The sequence below is a fragment of the Brachyistius frenatus genome, unplaced genomic scaffold (genome assembly GCF_029030835.1).
Source record: "Brachyistius frenatus isolate BFR_SWC_R1_liver_20210118 unplaced genomic scaffold, ASM2903083v1 Contig_308, whole genome shotgun sequence".
NCBI lineage: Eukaryota > Metazoa > Chordata > Actinopteri > Embiotocidae > Brachyistius > Brachyistius frenatus.
The window spans coordinates 311,155-332,500 of NW_027210907.1; the positions used below are offsets into that span (position 1 = coordinate 311,155).

Sequence of the window (21,346 nt, forward strand, 5' to 3'; positions counted from 1 at the left end):
AGGAAATAAGTCCCGTAAAGGAGTGAAGATTGGTGTATCTAGGGGGAGCTCTTGCCTGGTGATGTCAGAGCCTGACGGTGAGTGTTTGTGTCTTCATGGGTCGGCGAGGCATTAGGGGGGAGGAGAGGGAGGGAGGGAGAGACACAGGCACATCTTGCATGCAAAATAAGAGGGAGGCTATTAATACATAAATAACGGCGGGGGGGAAGAGAAAAAAAAAAAACGGTTTTATGCTGCATTTTCCCCTTAAGTTATGCACCAGGATGTTGCTCTGTAATAAAACTGGGTGACGCAGGGTCTGAGGCATGCTCTGAGAGCCCACTGGAACAGGCCGGCCCATTTCTGTCCGCAGGAGAATGTCCTGTTCTTTAGCTGTTTGTTTTGGCTGATGTCAGCTCCTGCTAAGCGTCTTCATCTTTCTTTCATCCTTCCTTTTTTTTATTTATTTTTTTTTATCGTCCACGCACTCCTGGTTCTCCTTTTCCTGCCTCGTACCCGTGGTTCTGTTCAGGCGGCTCATTTGCGCAGACACAAGTAGGGAACGTTAAGTCAGCTCGTATTTGACTCACGTTTTTTTTTTTTTTTTTTTTTTAATTTATTATTTTATTTTTTTTATTTTACGGGAGATCTGTGTTTTTTATTTGGGCTTCTTTCAGCCTCGTCCTGGAACTATCTGGGTGCTAAATTAATTGCTCCTGATCCCACCTCGCGTTGCAATCGGCTTAGTGCTAATCTTGGGTTCTCAGTGCAGCCAAGTCTCGTCTGGGCGACGCTGCCGCACTGAGCTGTCCACTGCTCTCTCCTTCCAAGGTTTTGACCTCTGGCTCTGTCTTTCCTGCTCTCCTTTAACATACACCCTGTCCCCCCCCTCCACTATCATGCTCCTCTCAGTCGTTGTGAATCTTCTTTTTTATTTTTCCTCTACGCTCTTTATTGTGGATCAACTTGGCCAGTCTACCTTTTAGTACAGTCACCCCTCGTAGTCACATGATAGCTTTTCCTCCCTCAAAGAATTGTCTCCCTAATTGTCAAGACAACTCGAGCCCTATTTTCTCTGCGTCCCTCTTGCATACGTTCGTTCTCGTCTTCCTCGTCTGTCTGCTTTCCCTTCCTCCCCTCTTAAACTTGAACACGAACCCTCAGAGATGGCCACATTGCCTGGACGTACCTCTTTTCTTTTTTTTTATTTAGTTTCTCTGCTTTGCTGCTGTTGTGTTTCCCCTGGCATGATGCCATTCTCCTCCGACCATCTGCCTCGTTTTTCTTTTTCTTCCCTGCTTTCCTTTTTTCTTCTGATGTCAGTGCAACAGTCAGTTATTTTATTTTTGATTACAGGATACGATTACCTCATGTTGTCATAACTCAAAAGAAGAAAAAGAAGAAGAAGAAAAAAAACAACCCAAAAAACCTTTGTATCTTTCTTTTCCCGTCTCTTTGCGAGACTTCGTCAGCTCCCTGTCTTTCCGGGAGGTTTCTGATTGAAGTGCCTGCGTGTCTATTTAAAGAGGCGTGCAGAAGAGCAGGGTTGTTTACAGTGCCCTTAAAATACAGGCTGTCTAGAAACAGGAAGTACCATCGCCCCTAAGCGCAGCAGCACACAGCTTCAGCCAACATGCAGCCACTTCCTCCTCCTCCTCCTCCTCCTCTTCTTCCTCCTCCTCCTCCTCCTCCTCCTCACGGCTGAGCAGCGGCTCCAGCAAAACAACCCTCATGCTTATCAGAGAATTATGCGCCCCTCCCCTCTGCTGCCGCCCGTCCTCCTGAATGGCGCACATACACAGCAGGCTTTTCACCCCTCCACCATGTCCTATCTCGCTTTCTCCCATTCTCCTCTGCCCACAGCCCCCCGTCCCCCTCCAACTGTCTCTCTGTGCCAGTACAGCATGCCTGAGTAGCTGCCTGGAGATGAAGGAGCTAATTAATTTGATTTAGCCTGTCTCTCTCTCTCTCTCTCTCTCTCTCTCTCTCTCTCTCTCTCTCTCTCTCTCTCTCTCTCTCTCTCTCTCTCTGGCAGTGGAAAAAGCAGCCGTCCGTCCCCCCGCTCCCCCCCACCTTCCTCCTCCCCACCATATCAAGCACCCCTCCCAGATGATTTTCCACCTATCCTCTCTAGTCTCCTTTGGCAACGTCCGCTCTCCGAACCCGCGCTTCCTCTTCTCTTTTTTTTTTTTTTTAATTGTTTTTTTTTTCTTTCTTTCTCTTTTTTTTTTTAATTTTTCTTCTTCTTCTTTCCTGTTACACAACCATATTTTGCCAGCTGTTTATTGTTTTATAAACCAATTGTAGAAATTGATTGTAACGCTCTCATGTGGCCTACGCCCGTCTAAATCCTCCTCTTTTTTTGTGTGTGTCTTGTCGGCCCGGGGACAGTTTGTGTGACTCAGCAGCGTTTTCACCGCTCACACTAACGTGCTTGCTGTAGCGCCGGGGATCTGAAGCGGGCTCGTCTGACTTCGGCGCTTGAAACCCCATTTTCTGTCATTTGATACTCCGATGGATCCGCCTATTGAATTATATCAGGCAAGTCTAGCACAGCCGTACAACTGTCAAACTTAAAACTTGTCAACATAACTCCATAGATCCTCCCTGTGCTTCCATTATGCCTACGGGAACTGCAGAATGCAGGTTGCGGACATCTGCTGAGGACAGCCTCTGTGTAGTGTGTGTAGTGTGTGTGTTTTGCAGGCCTTCAGTGTTGTCTCGCAGGAAAAGGGGAGGTGCCGTGTTGAACTCCTTGACTGACACTAAAGGAGTTTCAGGCGCTCTGTGCTTTTTAAGTTTCCCCTCTGCTCGAACTTAAAGAGCCATGAATGGCTCCTCTGTTTTCACGAGATTGCATTATACAAATTATGTCAATTTCTAATCATGGTGTGCTTGTTGATTCGAGGTCTCAATGTTTTTGTGAGCAGCAGTTTTTGATCCCTTTGAAAGAGAAGCGGCGTCTCTCTGCGGTTCCTTGTCCTGGTTGTGACGACTTCAAGCAGAAGAGGGATTTATTTGGAGCTATAGCGGTAAAATGGTAAAATCACCCAGTAATTTACGAGATAAATCCGTGATTGGATGTAATTTTAAAAATATACCACCTTACGTTGCTGAATTTTTTTTTTTTTGGTTTTGTGTTCCTATTGTGTCGATTATATTATGTGAGGAACATAATTGGAGAATTGAAGATTTTTTTTTTGAAAAAAAAATTATAATTTTTTTTTTTTTTACATCAAATGCATCTAAATTATATTTGTATATTCTATTTAAGGTCTTTTTTTTCCTAGTAGTGCTGGGAGGGGGGGACGCCAATCTGCTTGAAAAAATGCCACTCGTGCAGTAAAAGCTCATCATGTGGCAGCTGTTTGCTGCGAAGGATTTTCTGTTCCACAGAACTGGCTCGCTGCCACGATGTTGGTTTTGTAAACAGCAGAGAAGTGTTAGCGGAGGACGTGCTCCAACACGCTCGTCTCTCCCTGCCGTCTACCGAGGCTTCACCGAGTCACTGACAGTACAGTCCCTGTGTCTGTGACAATGCTGAGGGCTGCGGACCCGACCCCCCCCTCCTACCGTCGCGTTTGTGTGTTCTGCAAATGTAAACATCTGTAACGCTCATCAGTTCTTGCAGAAAATGTGGAGTACGTGCTGCGGTTTGGTTCATCCTCATATTTCTCCTTCGCAGGCCGCAGAAACAAGACTTGCTGCGTTGTCCTTGTAAAGCCGCTACTTCCTCTTTAAGAAACCACTGACATTTGAACTCCTCGAACGTTGTTTGACTTCCCACTTTGATCTCGGTCCAAGTCAGCTGGAGAGCAGGTTAGTCATCCCTTTCGCTGAGATCACTGAGGATGTTTACTAGAGCTTTAACTTGCCTCGGGATATATTCAAACGCGCATCGATATCAGTGGGAACACGACTTGCTTGTTTCTAATCTGTTATCTTTACACTTTATATATATATATATATTATTTTTTTTAATCGTTCAAGAACGTATCAAATAGACACCAAAACTAAAGATCTGATAGTTAATATGCACGACAAGCCACACTTGAAATGGATTTAACACATGCGGCGCTCAGGCGCACCGAGAAGTAAACGCAGGTGTGACTTGGCATTTTTGGGGAACTGACGGGGACGATGATCTTTGGCCTCCCGGACTCACTCGGGCTTTTTACCGGAACCACCAACCACATTTAGCAGGTCGGCGCGGAGCAGATACATGGTCTGAATCAGGCCGTTGTTAAAGGTAACCACGTGAAGTTTTTATTGTCAGCGAAAAGTCGAGGTGTCTGGCTGAAATGCTTTGTGCGTTCTCGAAAAGCCGATCGATATTTTTTGTGTCTTTAAACGAATAATACGCGTAGGTTTAGTGGCATCACAGCACACTCAAAGTAAGGAAATGAAATGCTCGCAGCGCTCTTGATCTGCTCACGTTGGCCTCGTTAAAGTTACTGCTTTACGCATTAATACAAACTCAACACTTCCTGTATCCATTTCAAATTAAAAGCCATCGAGAGTTTAAGCAGACAGAAATCTTTACATTTCTTAACGAGGCTTTTATTGTGAAACATTTGCAGGAATGTTTTGGGATATTTTAAATGAGTTATCCAAAACAACCAACAAACATTTTCGTCATTATATTGCTGATTTCTTAAAATTTAAAAAAAAAATTTTTTAGATTAAAACAACAGAAATATACATAGTTGATGATTGTATTCAAACTTTCCTCCGTCGGAGCGGTAAACGAGCCACAACTTAACCGTGTGAGTGCCCACATTTGCGCTCTCCGGTACTTAAACAAATAGCATTACACCCACGACTAAATGTAATATGTAAAAGGATAATTATAACCTCATAAACACAGTTGTGCAGCGAGGTGTTTCACAGTCGAGCTTTTACCGCTCTTGATTGCTACAGAAGTTTTTAAGCGACTCTGCTTGCCGAGCAGCACGGATAGCGACTTAGCTTAAATGGCTAAATTGCTCATTGTTTGCCAAGAAGTGTCAAAATAATTAATTATTGCAAATTTCATGCCTGACTGTTAATTGCTAAATTGAAGACTAAAAAGTGTATTTTTGGACCCCGCCTTAGAAGTGAAATTTTAATGTAAACCTAATGACTGAATTTAACGCCGATCTCACGACTCCGTTCAACCGTTTTTGAGAAAGGAAAAAAAAAATATATATATATATATATATATATGTAAAAAAATGTATATATATATATATATATATATATATATATATATATATATATATATATATATATTAGAAGTCTTGGTAAAGCAAATGGTTTTGAATTTTCCACCGAGATGGCTTCCTTAGTTTCTCCGTCTTTGCGTATTCAGACGAGCGTGTCGCTTGGTAGCGCGGCGCGAAAAGCTGTGATCACGTTTGGCCAAACGGCCGTGAATGGGAACGGATGGACAACGGGGCGCCTCTGAATACAGAGTTGGTGGCTGGCTGCAGCCGCGGGACAATGCCGGTACACATGTGTGGACCGAGCCGCCACACTCCTGCAACACACACACACACACACACACACACACACACACTATTGTCTTTGCCAACGGGCATTGTGCGTCTGACACACACACACACACACACACACACACACACACACACACACACACACACCCCGTCTTTTCACACGGGCATAATTTTTATTTCCAGTTTTTCGTGTTCTCCTTCAACACGCCCAGCATGCTTTGAAAACGTGCAGGAGTGCATGAGAGAGGAGAAGGGAGTGGAGGAGGTGGGTGGGGTGGGGTGGGGGTGGGTGGGGGTGGGGGGGGGAGAGGAAGGAAAAAAAAAAAAAAAAAGTTTGTCCAACTCCAAGAGCCAGAGAGGTCACAGGAACAACACCCAATCCCAGAGCGGTTCCCATGGTGACAAGTGTGGCAGCGTACAATGAGGGTGAGAGAGAGAGAGTGATGAAAGAGAGGGAGAGAGGGAAAGGGCAGGCGGAGAGTAGGAGGAGGGCGGGTTGTTGGCGTCAAGGTTCAGTTGGTGGGGAGGAGGAGGGGAGGGTGGGGGTAGAGAGTCGCTGGGTGGAGGTGGGGGTGGGGGGAGGGTCTTCATTCAAAAGGACGGTGGGGAAGTATGATGGTGTTGCAGCTTCACCAGTACGAAAAACATTCTCCCGTCCCAACTCCCGTTTTTCATGGCCTCTTGTTCCAGCTGAGAGGATCCCTCCTGCTCGGAGGCCGCTGAGGAGCTCACGGGCTGACGGAGGAGGGGTGTTGGATGGGGTGGTGTTGGTGGGGTGGGGGGTGGGGGAGGTCCACCGACCGTAACGAGTACAGAGTTGTTGCCGTGAGGCGTTTTGCACCGACACAGATGATTCACAAGTGACATCCAGCTGCAGGCCGATCTCTGTTCTCGCCGAGGGGAGCGCAGGCGTTACCGTCGAGCTGCCAAAACAAAACGGGAGCCCCCCCACACACACACACACACACACTTGTAGTTTTTCTGTTTCCCCCCCCCCCCCCCCCCTCCCCACCCCTCCTCCATACACCCGCTGACCTCAAAGCTCTTAATTGACGGGACCGGCATCATCGCTGAAAAAGCACTTGAACCCTTTTAGCGGAGGCCGTCGGACGGTCAGAGAGCGGCGCTGCCCTAGTTTCTGTCTTTTTAAAGCAGCACCCCACAGATTCTACAAACGGCCATCTTGGGACGGCAAAACATAATTTCCGGCGCGGCGCGGCGTCGTACGGCAGATATCGACGCGTCGACGTTATTGTTCCGATGTAAACAAACCACCGCGAAGCGTTCGGGGTTCAAACCTCGCGGCCTCGTTGAAGAAAACACGCCAGCGCGGCCCGAACGCTCTTCACGGTCAGAGACGAAGGTCATAAAGCGTTCGGGCCGACGTGGAAGAAATCGAATGAAAGATGTTATCAAGCGGCATCATGGGAAATGGAGGATTTTTTATTTTCTATTTTTTTTGGTGGAGGGGGTGAGGGGGGTGAGGGGGGGCTTGACCTCAGAGCAGACTTGAGGATATCTCGGCCTCCGCCGCCTCGATTTCGGCCGTTCTTTTTTTAAAACGTCTCTCGCGAGTCGCCGAACTTGATGGAAACGCAGCGCTGAACGTGTCCGGGCGTCTCTTCGGTGCCTCCATTTTATTTTGTATCCCCCCCCACCCATCCCCTCAACTTCACTTGTTTCACAGAGTGCTCTCCCGTCCGCCATTTGAATACCGCCGGTTTGTCCTCCCTCGGTCTCACTTTCCCGCTGTGTGTGTCTCTCTCTCTCTCTCCCTCTCCCTCTCCGACTCTCCTCTCGCGCCCTCTCGCCGTCTGCCTGTCTGTCTGCCTGCCTGTCTGTCTGCCTGTCCTTGTGCCCAGGTTTTTTGAGTTGGCGTGGTTCCTGTTTGTTTTCAGCCATTTTGGGGACTTGCAGTGCTCGTAACAAACTGCTTAAATGGCGTCCTCTTGCTTGCTTGCTCTCCCACTCTGTCTCCCTCTGCCTCTCCCTCCCTCTCCCTATCGCTGGGCTTTGTGTATATAAAGTAGTGTGTGTGTGTGTGTGTGTGTGTGTGCATATTTGTGTGTGTGTGTGTGTGTGTGAGAGAGGGAACAACACTTCCAAATAAAAAGAAGATTGGATTCAGTGGGGGGAGGGGGGTGGAGGTGGGGGGGGGTGGAGGAGGAGGGGGTGCAGATGGAGAGGGGGGGATTCACTTGCTGAAAAAAAAAAGAGCAAAAACACTCAGATTCATGTGTCAGAGGCAAAAAAAAAAAACTGGAGAGAGAGAGGAGAAAGAGAGCAAGAAAAAGGGGGAGTGAGCGAGCGAGCGAGTTCCAGTGTGAGAATCGCTCCTGCCCTCTGTCTTCACACACTGCTGCCTGTATGTGTGTGTGTGTGTGTGTGTGTCCTCTCTCTCTCTCTCTCTCTCTCTCTCTCTCTCTCACACACACTCAGACCTGCGCATACACAGATCGAGAGAGAGCGAGCGAGAGAGCGAGCGAGAGAGAGAGAGAGAGAGAGGGAGGGAGAGAGGGAGTGTGAGGCGAGAGAACACATCGCAGCAGAGATGCAGCAGGAGGTTTTCCGAGGTACGTTTCTTGTGTATGCTTCTCTTCCTGAGAGACAGAACCACAGATTAACAGGCAGAGAGGCTGATTTCTGTTGTTTTTCCTGCTTTGTATTTTTTTTTTTTTTTCTCCTTCTCTCTCTCTCTCTCTCTCTCTCTCTCTCTCTCTCTCTCTCTCTCTCTCTGTGCTTCACTCTGCTGCTGTGGCGGCCGCTCGCTCGCTCGCTCCGCTTGAGGAAGAGGAGGAAAAGGTTTTTTTATTTTAATTTTTTTTTTTTTTTTTTTTAATTTTACTGTGTCCGGGCGTGAGTGTGTGTTTATGCAGTGTGTGTTTGTGGAAGCGTATTTACATGCGTGTGCGTGTGCCAGTAACAGGCCTCGTCTCCCTCATCCTCCCCTCCGTCGCTGGCGCACCACGCAGTTCTTTTTCAAGAGCGATGACTCGTTGCGAGATTGTGATGAAACTTTTAATTTATCGAAGCCCCCTTGCTGTCTCTGTGATTCACCGCAGATGTGTGTGTGTGTGTGTGTGTGTGTGTGTGTTGGGGTGGGGGTGGGGAGATGTGGTGGTGGTGAGGGGGGAGGTCGGGGGGAGGGGGGAGTGGAGAGGGAGGGGGGAGGAGGGGGGGGTGGAGCAGCAGCACATCAGAGCAGACGTTAAACATGATGTGAGGTTTGTTTTGAGGGTCTTAAACGTGGGTCGGCCAGCCTCCCTCCGCTGCCCGTTGAACTCTGAACAACGTGAGAGGAAGTGGTTTGTTTGTTGTTGTTGTTGTTGTTGTTTTTTTAAGGTGGAAAAACTTCGGATGTAGGCGACGGGTGAAACGTCTCCGGCTCCGTTGGCCGGTTCTGTCTCTTATTTCGTTGTTTTGTTTTTTTTGTTGTTTTTTTTGGGCCGCCCAGTTTGTCCTCCATTTTACCAGCCTGTTGTTGTGGAGGTTGTCTCACGTCGAGCAGGCAGAGGGCATATTGACGTGTCCCCCCACCCCACCCCCCCACCACCCCCCCAACTCTGTTGTTGCTGCCCTAAGCTCTTACTTTTTTTTTTTTTTTTTTTTTTCAAAACAACAGAGCATCTGCTGCCAACTTCTCCACATTCCTGGTTTCCATGGATGCCAAGCCAAGCCCCCCCCCCAAACCTCCCCCCCCACTCCCCTATACCCCCCCCCCCCCCTAATGCTCAATGTATGGAAAATATGATCCACGCTGCCACGGGGATAGAGGTCATAGGTCAGACAATAGAAAGTGTGGTTCGTCGTCGCTGCTCTGTGGTGTCAAAAAAAAAAAAAAAAAGAGGCGATGTTGTCATAGCTGTTGTCGTTTCCGTTCGGGTCACACGTTCAGATAAATAATGTGCCTTCAGGCCTTTATTTTTTTTTTTGGTTGTTTTTTTTTTCTTCCCTGGACATAAAAGTGGCAGTCGCTGCCATCTTTTTGAGTTGGTTGGACGTGTTTACATTTTTTTTATTTTGTTCAGGCCACAGAACATTAAAGGATGTGGACACGTTCAGGAAACTGGTGCAGCGCTTGGCTTGCAGTTCGGCTCGGCCTCGCTTAAGAAAAACTCAAATGTTTTCTTGGTTGTTAGAGAGTGAGGAGCCCGTCGGGGCTTTTCAGCAGGGGCCGCGTGTAAAATTGAAAATGATTTTTTTTTTTTGGGGGGGGGGGTAGAGGGGGATTACCTCAAAAAGGTCAGCGGTCCGGTGCCGCTGCTGTCCGGGGGTGCTCTTCTGGTCCCGCCGTGTCCCCTTAACGCCTCCCGTGATTTCCGTTGCAGTGAGCAGAATCATGGGAATTACGTGCCGGGCTGAGAGCTAACGGAGCGTGCAGACGGTGGCGTTTTAGACATCGCGGGCAGGATCGCTGGTGCGTGGAGCGGCATTTCGAAAACGCCACGATACGGCAGTTTACACATAGGGGGGGCGGGGGGGAGGTGTGTGTGTGTGTGTGTGTGGGGGGGGGGTGCTGCAAGTCAGTCACGCTGAGGGGTGATTTGAAAGACAAGGAAACCATTAAATGTGAACATGAGATAGATGTGTTTGAAGTCATCCCCCCACCCCCCTCCCACTCACATCACCACAACCCCCTCCCCGACCGATACCAACTTCCCCTTACACCCCCCTCTCCCCCTCCATCCCTTCCTCCATCCCTTCCTCCATCCCTCCCTCCATCCCATCTGGCTGGCTCTACCACGCTCTCTTGGCCGGGGGGGGGTTGTGGAGAGTTCAGTAGCTGTTCTTGCTAACGACGTCCCACACCCTCCCACCCCCTCCCACACCCCCTCCACTACCCCCCCTCCACCCCTACACAACCTCACGCGCACACACCCACTCTTGTCTTTACAGACCAACTGCTGCTTCGATAGTTGGGCCCCTCTGGCTGCCCCTCGCTGGGGGAAAACCCCAACCAACACCTTCCTCTCCCCACATGCTCCTCGCCGCTGGCTCACCGGCTGGAGCACCGAGACCCCCCACATTCAGCCTCACAGGCACCCCCTCCACCCTCACTCCCTCGCACACAGGAACACGCTAACGCTCACACAATAACACCACCGCTCCTTTTAGTAATAATAACATGGCTCTCAGCAAAAAAAAAAAAAAAAAAAAAAGCTAAATTCTTAATATGGATGCAGCGATATCGCTGAAAAAGAAGCGCAAAGACGGAATATGTCGAATTACAAAGTCACTTCCTGGTTCAGGAAGGCCGGCGTTATCTCACAAAGTAAACAAGTAATGAATATAATATTTGCATAACAGAGACGTCACGCTGTAGTCTTTGTTGCGGCGGATGTTCGTGCTCTCCATTCGCATATTTCAGATTGCATTCGGCCTCGAAACGTTGGCGATTCAAGAAGTTGCCGTTTTTGATCAAGAGCGAGAAGTTGTGTTTGTAGGTTTACGGTTTTCCTTTCGGTACCTCCGGCAAGACGATGAGGCATGGGGTCACGAGCGCTGGGTGCTGCCCCACGGCAGGCTTCCTGGAAGTTAGCCAATCGGAAGAAAGTGGGCTTTCAAGGGAGGGGGGGGGGAGGGGGGTTAAAAAAAAAAGGCTCTTTTTCTGATGAATGATGAACTGAGCAGCCATTTAAATAAATAGATCAATAAGGAGTTTTTTTTTTAAAACTAAATCACGGAAAGGTCATTCAGAACATTCCTCGAATAAAAATAATAATTAAAAAAAAAAAACCTGGAAAAAAGCATAATAGCTCCCCTTTAAGGAGCTGGTATACCGTGCGGTCGGCTCACCGTCGGTTTCACTTCACAAAATGATTTAGATCACGTCTCAAAACGCGGCCTCGTTTACAGCGTTGTCGGCCCGCCTGTGATCTCTCTGATTTTGCAGTGACATGTTGTGTTTCCCAGAGCTCACTTGCTATTTTGTGGAGTATAACGGTCATAACTGTGAAAATAAAAAGGAAATTGTACTCAAACAGAATTGCGGTGAGAAATGGCAACCGTACTGGTGATTTAATTATTTTGGCAGTGCTCTATTTAAAACAAAATTAATGATGCATCGGTGCAAATGATAGCTATTTACGTTATATTAAATGTGACATTAAGTGGCACTAAAACAGTATTAAAATCTAATTCGCTATAATCAGACCTTTAATCCTCAATTATGAGACGTATTGGGGGCAAAAATAGCTCAAAGCAGTTTGAAGTTCTCGTTGGACCTCATTAAATATATTTTTGGTGAATTTTTCTTTTGAGTTGGACAAAAGCAAAAGAATCAGCTTGGTTTCTAAATCCTAACAGTTATTTGTCTATCAGCACGAGTACCAGTTTCAGTGAACAGAAACAGATTGCTCAACGTCTGGTTCAAGGCCCTGAGCCGGAGCACCAGCCAAACTCCTCTGCCATCCCGCCTCATGTTATGCAAGGCCACTTTAGCAGCGACGTTGCTGCTGACTGATTGCCCGTTAAAATTCAGGCAGATTACAAACTAATGGTTTCCACGGCCGCAAAGCCATCCACCTTTTTCAGATGCTAATGGGAAAAGTATTTCAAAGTCAAATAGTAAAACTTCTGTCTTCAGCGGGCCCCTGTAATTCAAGCACACAAGCAAGATTTAATGTCCCCGAAGTTGATTGGGTTTTTTTGTGTTTTTTTTTTAAAGTGAAAGTGCGGTGAGGAAGGAAGACAAACCGGCAAGTGTGTGCTATTTTTAAGGTTTTAAAAATGTCCGGGTGAAATCAGAAGATGTTTCCTCACATTTTCCATTTGATACGGAATACAAATTGAATCACTGCATGCTGAAAGTACGCCTTTGTTCCCTGTCAGGGAGGCGTCTTTGTCATTATATGAAAGCCAATACGTTCAGTATAATGCGCTTTATGTTTATGTGAGTCTGCTTTGTAATTTGTCCTGCACCAGCTCGAGCACCTGTTTCGTGCTGTCTGGTTTTTGTTGTTGCCACAAGCGTAAATAGACGAGCACTTCACAGGCCAACCGACATGTTTATTTGTGCAGAACATCCTGTTGCGGAGAGGTGTGGGAAATGGGTAGCTGTTTATTTTGACGTCGCTTTAGTGTCCTCACGGTCACATTCCTTTCGTAAGCGGCAGAGAAGGTTTGCATCTCCGTTGTCGTTCGCTCATCCTGCACAAACAACAAAAGAGGCAAGAAAAAGTGTGTCCTTCCACGCGCAGTTATTTTGTGTGTGTGTGTGTGTGTGTGTGTGTGTGTGTGTGCGCGTGTGCGTGTTATGAGTAAATCCGGTACATTCAAAGCGTGTTAAAAGCTGCCTGTCACAGTCAGACGGCGTGTCGTGCAGCCTCGGCTCGTACTGTGGCTGCGTGCGTCACAGGGAGATAAAGAAAAAGAGCGAGGGGGCGTCGTACGCATTTTCCTGTCCGCGGCGCGAGCATCAGATGAGATGGTGAAATTTTTAGCCTCAGCGCCGTCTCTCAGTGTTTTCCGCCCACTTGTAGCAGCCTGCCTCTTGACATAAGGGATTTCCTGCACAACATCTATCGCTCAGCAAATATAAGTGACAGCGAAAGGCCCCGCTTCCAGTACGGAGCGACGAAAATATACACGGGCCCGGCGAGACGGCATCTTTGTTCAGTTTCAGATCCTGAACGAACGGGTTTATTGTCGGTGTGCCGAGCGTGTCATTACCAGACACTTCTGTTTTCCCTTTTGTTGGCCGTACGTCACGGCCGCTGCAGTCCGGCGTCAGGCCGCCGTGCACTCCGGGTCACCCCTCGGTTTTTGAATATCATTTACAAGCGGTCCCATTCATGTTGAACTACTTTGTTTATGTCTGTCGTGCCGGCGGGCACGTCGAGAGTGCATGTATGTGCAGCGGTGTGTCGGTGTTGTAGCCGGGGCTCCTGCGTGTCTGACTCTTCACTAACCTTCACTCTCTTTTCTCCCCTGTTTTCTCTCACCCTTTCACTCTTCCCTCATCCTCACCCTCTCTCTCTCTCTCTCTCTCTCTCTCTCTCTCTCTCTCCCTCTCCCTCCTCTCTCCTCTGCAATAACAGTGCTGACCTAGTTTCTGCCTGTTCAGGGCTGCCTGTGGAATTTTACAGCGGCCTGCCTTCCTGGCTGCTTTTTGCTGCTTGAAAACGAAGGCAGAAAAGCATGACTGAGGTTTTTTTTTTTTTTTTTTCCCCTTCACGTCGCATCGTTAAGATCCTCCAGTCGCTGTCGCCGTTCTTTTCCCCCCCTCCGTCTGCACACACCTAAAGCGACCCATTTCGAATACGGCCGAGCTGACTTTATCGCTTGTGAATCTGCGGCTTTTTTTCTCGCGTATGGGAAATTGCAGCGGCCGCCACCACGGCAGTCGAATTAGAATGGAAATGAGAATAGCTTGCCGCTCATCTTCCACAGCTTAGCCCGAGATTGTACCGGATGCAGAGGGCGGAAAAACACCCCTTCTCTGTGCACATGCATGCAATATCCCTCCCTTCTCCTCTTCCCCTTCTCCTCTTCCCCTTCTCCCCCCACCTCCTCCTCGCCTTCACAAATAAATGGTTAGAGTCATGCCTGGCAAATACCAGCCACTGCCAGGAATGGCTAACAAGCCTTCTTTGCTCAAACAGCGAGAGAGCGGGACTATTTTTACGTGCGTTGGGGCCACGGATCTAAGTCGGCGCTCTATTCTGGGGGCATCTTGATTAAATCTGAACGCCTTCCAATTAGGCATCGGGAATGTTGTGTCACAGCCGAGAGAGATGGATCTCTGGAATGTGTTTCTGAAAGCTTGGCTGTGGCACGCTGAAATCTAAACCAGCACTGCCGCAGATTCATTCCTTCCCCCTGCCCGCTCCCTCCTTTCACTCACCATTCCTGGCTGAGCAGTTGGGAGTTCAGCTCTGCTGGGGCATTCAGTTTTTCTTTGCCGTTTTTTTCTCAAAAGCGTTTCCATCAGCGTCGAAGCGATCGCTTCTGCAAAACTTTTCGCTGCAACGTTTGTTCTTTACGTCGATATAAATGCACATTTTGTACGTTGTATCCCTGTGTGATGGTAATACCTGCTTTCTGACTTCTTTTTTTTTTTTGTAGATTTTGGGGGCTGGTCATGGTGTCCGGTGAGAAGGTGTGGGACCCCCTCCATGTGGGCCTTATTCAGCCACGTCTGAGTGAACAACGCCGGGCTCCTGGCCTGACTCCCCTCTGCAACCCCACACACAGAGCGACTAAGGACGCCGCATTCCACCAAAGTCAGCAGTTGTCCCGTTTGTCTTCCCGGCCACTGCCATCAGTGGCTCTGAACACCCCTCCCCCAGCTCGAGCATCCTCACCTTTACATTCACCCGGCAATTTGTACAACTCGAGCAAGACTGAAGGACTACGCAAACCGGTCCGCTGTCTTGGTGCGGCCTCTCAGTCTGAAGGGGAAGCTGAGCAGTTGGAGATGAAGGGTAAACGGCTCGGAGGCCGGGGAGAGGCCACGATGGAGGACAGGCTGGAGGATATGGGTGATGGACCTAACAATGCAAAAATCACCCTAAGCTTCCCGCTCAGTGCCGCCCCCCTCCCGACCTCTCTGACGTCGCCGAACCACTGTCACAGCTCCTCCTCACCGTCCCCTTCCCCGCATCGACGGCGACCATCCTCCAAGAGCTCAGACAAGGGGTCGCTGTGGAAACTGGACGCCACCACGGACGTAAAGCACAGACCTTTTAAGCCCCCGAGACACGACAGCTCTCCGTCCTCTTCGCCCTCCTCCTCCTCGTCCCCCATGACTGTTCATCATGCACTTATCAGGAAGGATATAAAATCCCCGCCTCCTCTGAAGTGCTCCAAACTCAACTCAGAGACTCAGTTTCACAGGTCCCCTCCAAGGTCCTCCGGTGGGTCTTTAGGGGGCTGTTACGGGGGAGATGGGTGGGAGGAGAGGCACAGGGTGGCCAACGGTACGGCCTCACCCTCTCAGACCGCCCAGATCCTCTTCAGTCTGGGCACGTCGGCCTATCAGAGAGGTGGGGATGCAGAGAGGAGAGAGAAAATGACAGGAAGACCAGCTGGGAAAGCGGGAAGCCCACACGGACCGAGTCTGCACCCGCCCACCCTCCATCTCCCTCCCCCCTTACCACCACCGCCCCCTCCCCCCTCTGAGGGTCTTACCGCACCCCCTCACTCGTCCTCCTACCCCCCTACTGACAGCCTGAAGCCCGAGCTGATATGCGGGGTGTGCCATCGGCTGTTCAGCTCGGCCTCCTCCCTCACGGTCCACATGCGGCTGCATCGTGGCAGCCGCGCCCTCAGTTGCCGTTACTGTGGCAAAGTGTTCATCCACAGCAAGAGACTGCAGTCCCACGAGACCTCCTGCAGGGTGGCGGGCCTGCCGTCTAACAGCCTACGCCCTTCTTCTCTCACCGTACAGCCGAAGGAGGAGCCGTTGGAGGAGGGCGAGGTGAGAGTGGAGGGGGGAGTGATTGTGGGGGGAACAGACATCAGTAAGGTGCGGCCAGGGAAGAAAGCGCGGAGCCTCCTGGCGCGTATCCAAGGTGATGATGCAGCAGCCGCAGAGCTGCTGGCGGGTGATGAGCACCATTTTGTGAAGGTGGTGGATGGCAATGTCATTTACTTCTGCTCTGTGTGCGAGCGCTCCTACATGACCCTGTCCAGCCTGAAGCGTCACTCCAACGTGCACTCGTGGCGCCGCAAATATCCGTGCCACTATTGCGACAAGGTCTTCGCGCTGGCCGAGTACCGCACGAAGCACGAGGTGTGGCACACGGGGGAGCGGCGGTACCAGTGCATCTTCTGCTGGGACGCATTTGCCACATACTACAATCTCAAAACACACCAGAAGACCATTCATGGGATTAATCCCAGCCTCATCTCCAGTGAAAAGACCGCTAATGGGGGTTATAAACAGAAAGCTAATGCCCTCAAGCTCTACCGCCTTCTCCCCATGCGCTCCCAGAAGAGACCCTACAAGACGTACAGTGACAGTTTGCATAATGGACTGCTAATGCCCCCATCCGACACACCTTCCCTCTCCCTGCCTGGCCTGGGCTGTGCTCTCGGCCCCGGGGACCTACAAAGCCTCATCGGTGGGGCCCACCCTCAGAGTGTAAAGCCTGACCCAGATGCCTTCCCCGATGGCTTCCCTGTTTCTGTGGCTGCTGAGCACAGAGACCTCTCTGGACTAACACCCCTCCCCCAGACGGATGTGCCCCAAGTTAGAAAACACGAGAGTGAGGCCCTCGAGTCAGAGCAGGGGAGAGGCAGTGGCAGCTTCAAAATGTCCAACAGCAGCAAAACCAAAACTCCCAAGACCTGTAGAGGCACGGAAACAAGCATGCCTTCTGTGATAACATACGGGCATACAAAACCCTCCGTCATAGTTCACGGGACAGCAGTGTCATCCTCCGTCATAGTCCATAGCAACCAGGTCACCTCTGGGAGTGAAAAAAGCCCAGTGAACAGCCCGTCCTCTGAAACCAGTAACAGTCAGACTTCACTGAAGGGCAGCCCCAGGCCAATCAAAAAGCATAGGGATAGTTCAGATAACCACAGAAAGAGGTCCCGAGACAGTTCAGACACCACGGAGGAGGGCGGAGGCGGCAGACAGGAGGCAGAGACGGGCAGATTATTTCACAAATCACGCAAGTCCCACAGCAAGAGCGACATTTCGAACTCAAAGCAGCTGTCTGTAGGGTCACAGGTCAAAGAGGCGGGGCCACTGTGTCAGATCACTGTACGTATCGGGGAGGAGGCCATCGTAAAGCGCAGCATCTCTGAGACGGACCTGAGGAGAGACAAGAGCCTCTCTCCCCCCAAAACCAAACGGAGTGAGACGTCGTCCGCGCGGGAAGCCAAGGAACCGCGGCACTCTCACTCCCACCACCACCACCACCACCACAAACACCGCCTCCCGAGCAGAGCCAGCCTGGAAGCAGAGGGCGAGAAGGACGGAGGAGACTGCGAGGAGGAGGTCGGGAAAATGAGCTCCAAATCCCCCGACGGAGTGAGGGAGTACTACTTCCGTCGGGAGGTGCGCGAGCAGGACAGCGACCACGACACGGAGGATAATTTATGGCGACCTTACTACTCCTACAAGCCGAAGAGGAAGGCCCAGGCACATCTACAGAGGGTAAAGAGCTGGCAGAGGAAGCTGAATTACAAGCGCTCCATTCGGCTGAAGAGGAGGTCCGAGAGACGTAAGAACATCGCGAATAAAGAAACGGGTAAATCTCAAGACGAAGACGATGAGGAGAGGACAATTGAGGAGGCTGAAAAACTGTCACAAACAAACAGAGACAAGGCGGAGGGGAAAAAGAAAGAATATCTCTCTGCCCCGTTGAAGGAGAAAAATAAAGATGCAGAAGAACAGGTTAAAGAGTCCCCTCAAGAGGTGTCCACCCCTCCTCCTCTGCACTCTCCAAAGCCTCCTCTGTCTACCTCAGTGGCACCGACAGGAATAAAGAGGCGGCCTTGGACTAACGGGAACGCAGCAGAGTGCGGTACGTGTGGCCGCTGGTTCTCGAGCCCCAGGAAGAGAGACAAACACGAGCTGAGCCACCTGCTGGAGTTCGTGTGCCTCTTCTGTCGAGCCACTTTCCCCTCGAGGGATAAATTGGAGGACCACCAGAGAGCGCAGCACCCCAGGCCCACCGAGGCACCCCCCGCGCCCCCTAAAGTCGGCGAACAAGTCGAAGGGCTCGGGCTCAAATCTGCGCCGGAGACCGCGAAGTATGACGAAGATAAAGGGGGTCAGGTGGGCTTCGGAGGGAGCAACTCCAGTCCGAGTCGCCTGAGCAGGAGAGCGTTATCGCGACACACCTGTCCGCAGTGTCACAAGGTGTGCAAGACGTCCTCGGCGCTGACTCGCCACGTGCGACGCCACGAGCTAAGCAGTTCCCCGGAGAGAGACAGGGAAGACAAAGACTCAGAGCCCAAAACATCGAACACTGTTCTCAACACAGACCCAGAGACCGACAAGGCCCAGACTCCCAGCGCTCTCTCTGTTTCAGTCATCAGCTACTCAACGCCAGAGCCGCCCGCCGGCGCCGACTGTTCGGCGTCACGGCCGCACGAAGACCGTTTCAGTGAACTCGCAGGTGAACATCAGATCTCAGAATCCAGCGACAAACCCGAACTGACGGAGCTCACGCTCCCCGCTCCGGAGAGAGAGGCCAGACCACAGATAGCGGACCCTCCGTTAGAAAGCCCCGTCCACCTCACGCCCACGAAACACGAATTCACACCCGCCCCGCCCACGACGCTCCACAGCGTGCTCGTCATGAACGGACCCGAATGTCTCGACTACCGCACCCCCAGCAAAAAGAGCCTGGACAGCCACATCCACAGAATACCCAGCCCCGTGCACTTCCTGTCACCCACCAACACCTCTCCGAATGTGCCCGTGACGTCACAGACCAGAATAACCACTGCTGCTCCTCCTGTTTCCATGACAACAGCTCCCAGCTCCGAGGGGGGATTCGTGAAACGGGATGGGGTCATTATGGACCGGGAGAGGCAGAGCAGGAGCGGCATGTTTCTGCACGCAGGTTACGAGGAACCACCTCTGGTCCAAGATCTGAGAGTCCAGTCGCTGTCCAGGAGTCCGTCTCCCGACGAAGCACAAGACCTGACCATGTCCTCGATGCTCGCTAGAGAGAGGCAGAGGGAGAAGGAGAGGGAGCTGGAGAGGCAGAGGGAACACGAGAGGAACATAGAAATGGAGAAAGAAAGAGAAAAAGAGATCGAGAGGTCCCAGCAAATCAGCAGAGTCGCTCATGTCTCGGAGGACCAGATTGCACTCCTGGTTCCCAAAGAGGAGCCCTTGAGCCCCGTACCATCGCCCCAACACATCCCCACTCCAACCACTATGAATGGACCCTCTTCACACAGACACACTCCCAAGTCCCCGTGCCGGTCCCCCTCAGCTATTGGACTGTTAGCTCAAGCCAACCGTCAGGTTCACTCCAGTTCACAAGGACTTGACAGGCTCACGCTGCCCACCGGGGCAGCCGGGGCCGGTGACCGCCCCTCCGCCCACGCTCTGCTTCTCCCCCGAGCCCCCCAACCACCTGAGCCGGAGCACCAGGACACCGTTTCTTCCAGAGATTCCCAGCACGGGAACGCCACCCCGGTGGGCTACACCGCCCACGATTACCCATTACCCCTCATTGTGCCAGACGGCTACCGCCTCGGTAAGAAGCAGGAAGAAAACCTGCTCATGTCCTCCTATCCGCCCGGAGGTCTTCCCTTCGGCCCACTGGGAAAAGTGATGGTGCCTAACGGCGGGGACCTGGCCAAGCTGCCCTTCTACCCGGACCCTTACCAGCTGCTGTACGGGCCCCAGCTCCTGGCCTACCCCTATAACTTGGCCGCGCTTCCCGTGGCTCTGAATATGATGGCACCCGGCGGAGACAAGGTGGAGCCCCTGCCCTTCCTCCCCGCCATCTTCAACTACGCAGCCACCGCTGGGCCCTACATGGGCGCAGCGCCCCACCCCCTCATGTCACACCCCGGCCTCTACAGCAACAGCGGCGGCGGCAGCAAAAAGCAACGGGACAGCAGCAGCAGCAAACCGTAGGACACAGACGCACTATAAGGAATATATTTGAAAAGGGTGGACGGCCTCGTCTGCGGAGGCCGGGGGCGGGAGGGGTGCGTGCTCACCGGGTCACTGAGTGCACTCGCACAGTACCCCTGCCTCTCCTTTATTCAGTAGAGATCAGAGCTAGGCATCGCAAGGAGGAGGTGTGAAGGGAGGAGAAGGAGCAAAGAAGCGGGGGGGGGGGGAGGCCTAATATCCTGAGTGACGTATCATTTACTCCCCCAATCTTTACTCCTGCTCACCTTTCGCTCACCTGTCTCTCCTGTCCGGCTGTAGTGTGTTGTAGTTCTAGAGCTTGATTAATCTTCCTCTCTGACTCATTATATTATCTATAATATAAGAATAAGAACTGCTAACAGGGTGTGTGTCGCGTGAAGAAAAAAAAAAAAAATTAGTTCAGTCTACTTCCCTTTATAGTCACCGCATAACGAGGATAAACGCTCTTCAGGGAAGGCCTGTGTGGGCAAGGATGAGGGACGAGACCGAGGAGTACCGACTCGCTTAGCCGGAGGCGGAGCATCGAGCAACTCGAACCTTGTGTATTTTTGTACGAGCGAGTGAGAACCGCGGGTGCATCCTGCCGTCGGACTGTCCGTGAAAGTTATATATGAGCATGTACGTGCACATGTATGTAGGGATTCGTGCATGCAGAGTTGGGCTTGAGCAGGTATTACTGCTAATGCGTGAAAGTGTGCGTGCGTTACTGTGTGTGTGTGTGTGTGTGTGTGTGTGTGTGTGTGTGTGTGTGTGTGTGTGTGTGTGTGGCTAGATCATTCCTTGAGAGACGCACACAGCATTCCTACGCTAGTTGGAATAGCTACTGTAGGTCAACGTGTAGAAGTGCATTTAGAAGTGATTCCTCATATCCAAATCATTAAGAAGTCAAAGCTACGGCCGGAGTCGATGACAATGACAGATCATCTGAGCTTCCAAAGTCTCGGCAAAAACCTGGCGACTTTGCGGCCAGATGACACTGTAGGATCTGTATAGCATTCAACATAGTTTATACCTTATGTGCACAAAATAGAAAAAAAAAAAAAAAAAAGTAGTGGTCACTTAAAAGGGACACTTGTAGCTGCTTTGGAAATGTAGCTGGCCACTGGGTAAGAATTAAAGGCTGGTAGGACAATTGCACTTCCGTTCCTCATCTCATTTCCTTCACATGAAAAAAAAAAGGAGAAAAAAAAAAGAAAAAAAAAAAGGAAAAGAATAAAAAAAACCAGTCAGCCTTCATCTTGCGTAGCTTTTTCCTCTTTGATTGGAGGAGGGAAAGGCTCCATTTTACTAAGCCAGG

General features: G+C 50.7%; 1 protein-coding gene across 3 annotated transcripts in view; it reads left to right on the plus strand.

Annotated features, from left to right (window-relative positions):
- Positions 1-21,346, plus strand: part of zbtb4 (zinc finger and BTB domain containing 4) — a 23,379-nt gene continuing 2,033 nt past the window's right edge. The window contains exons 1-2 of one of the 3 annotated variants that reach the window (XM_069722904.1): positions 1-77; positions 14,538-21,346. The exon at positions 14,538-21,346 is cut by the window's right edge and continues 2,033 nt beyond it. In XM_069722904.1, coding sequence (XP_069579005.1) covers positions 14,554-20,028 — 5,475 coding nt within the window. In that variant the 5' untranslated portion in view covers positions 1-77; positions 14,538-14,553 and the 3' untranslated portion in view covers positions 20,029-21,346. Of the gene's footprint in view, positions 78-2,377; positions 2,521-7,830; positions 8,045-14,537 lie in introns of those variants that run through there. The other 2 variants (XM_069722905.1, XM_069722903.1) reach the window with 2 other exon arrangements.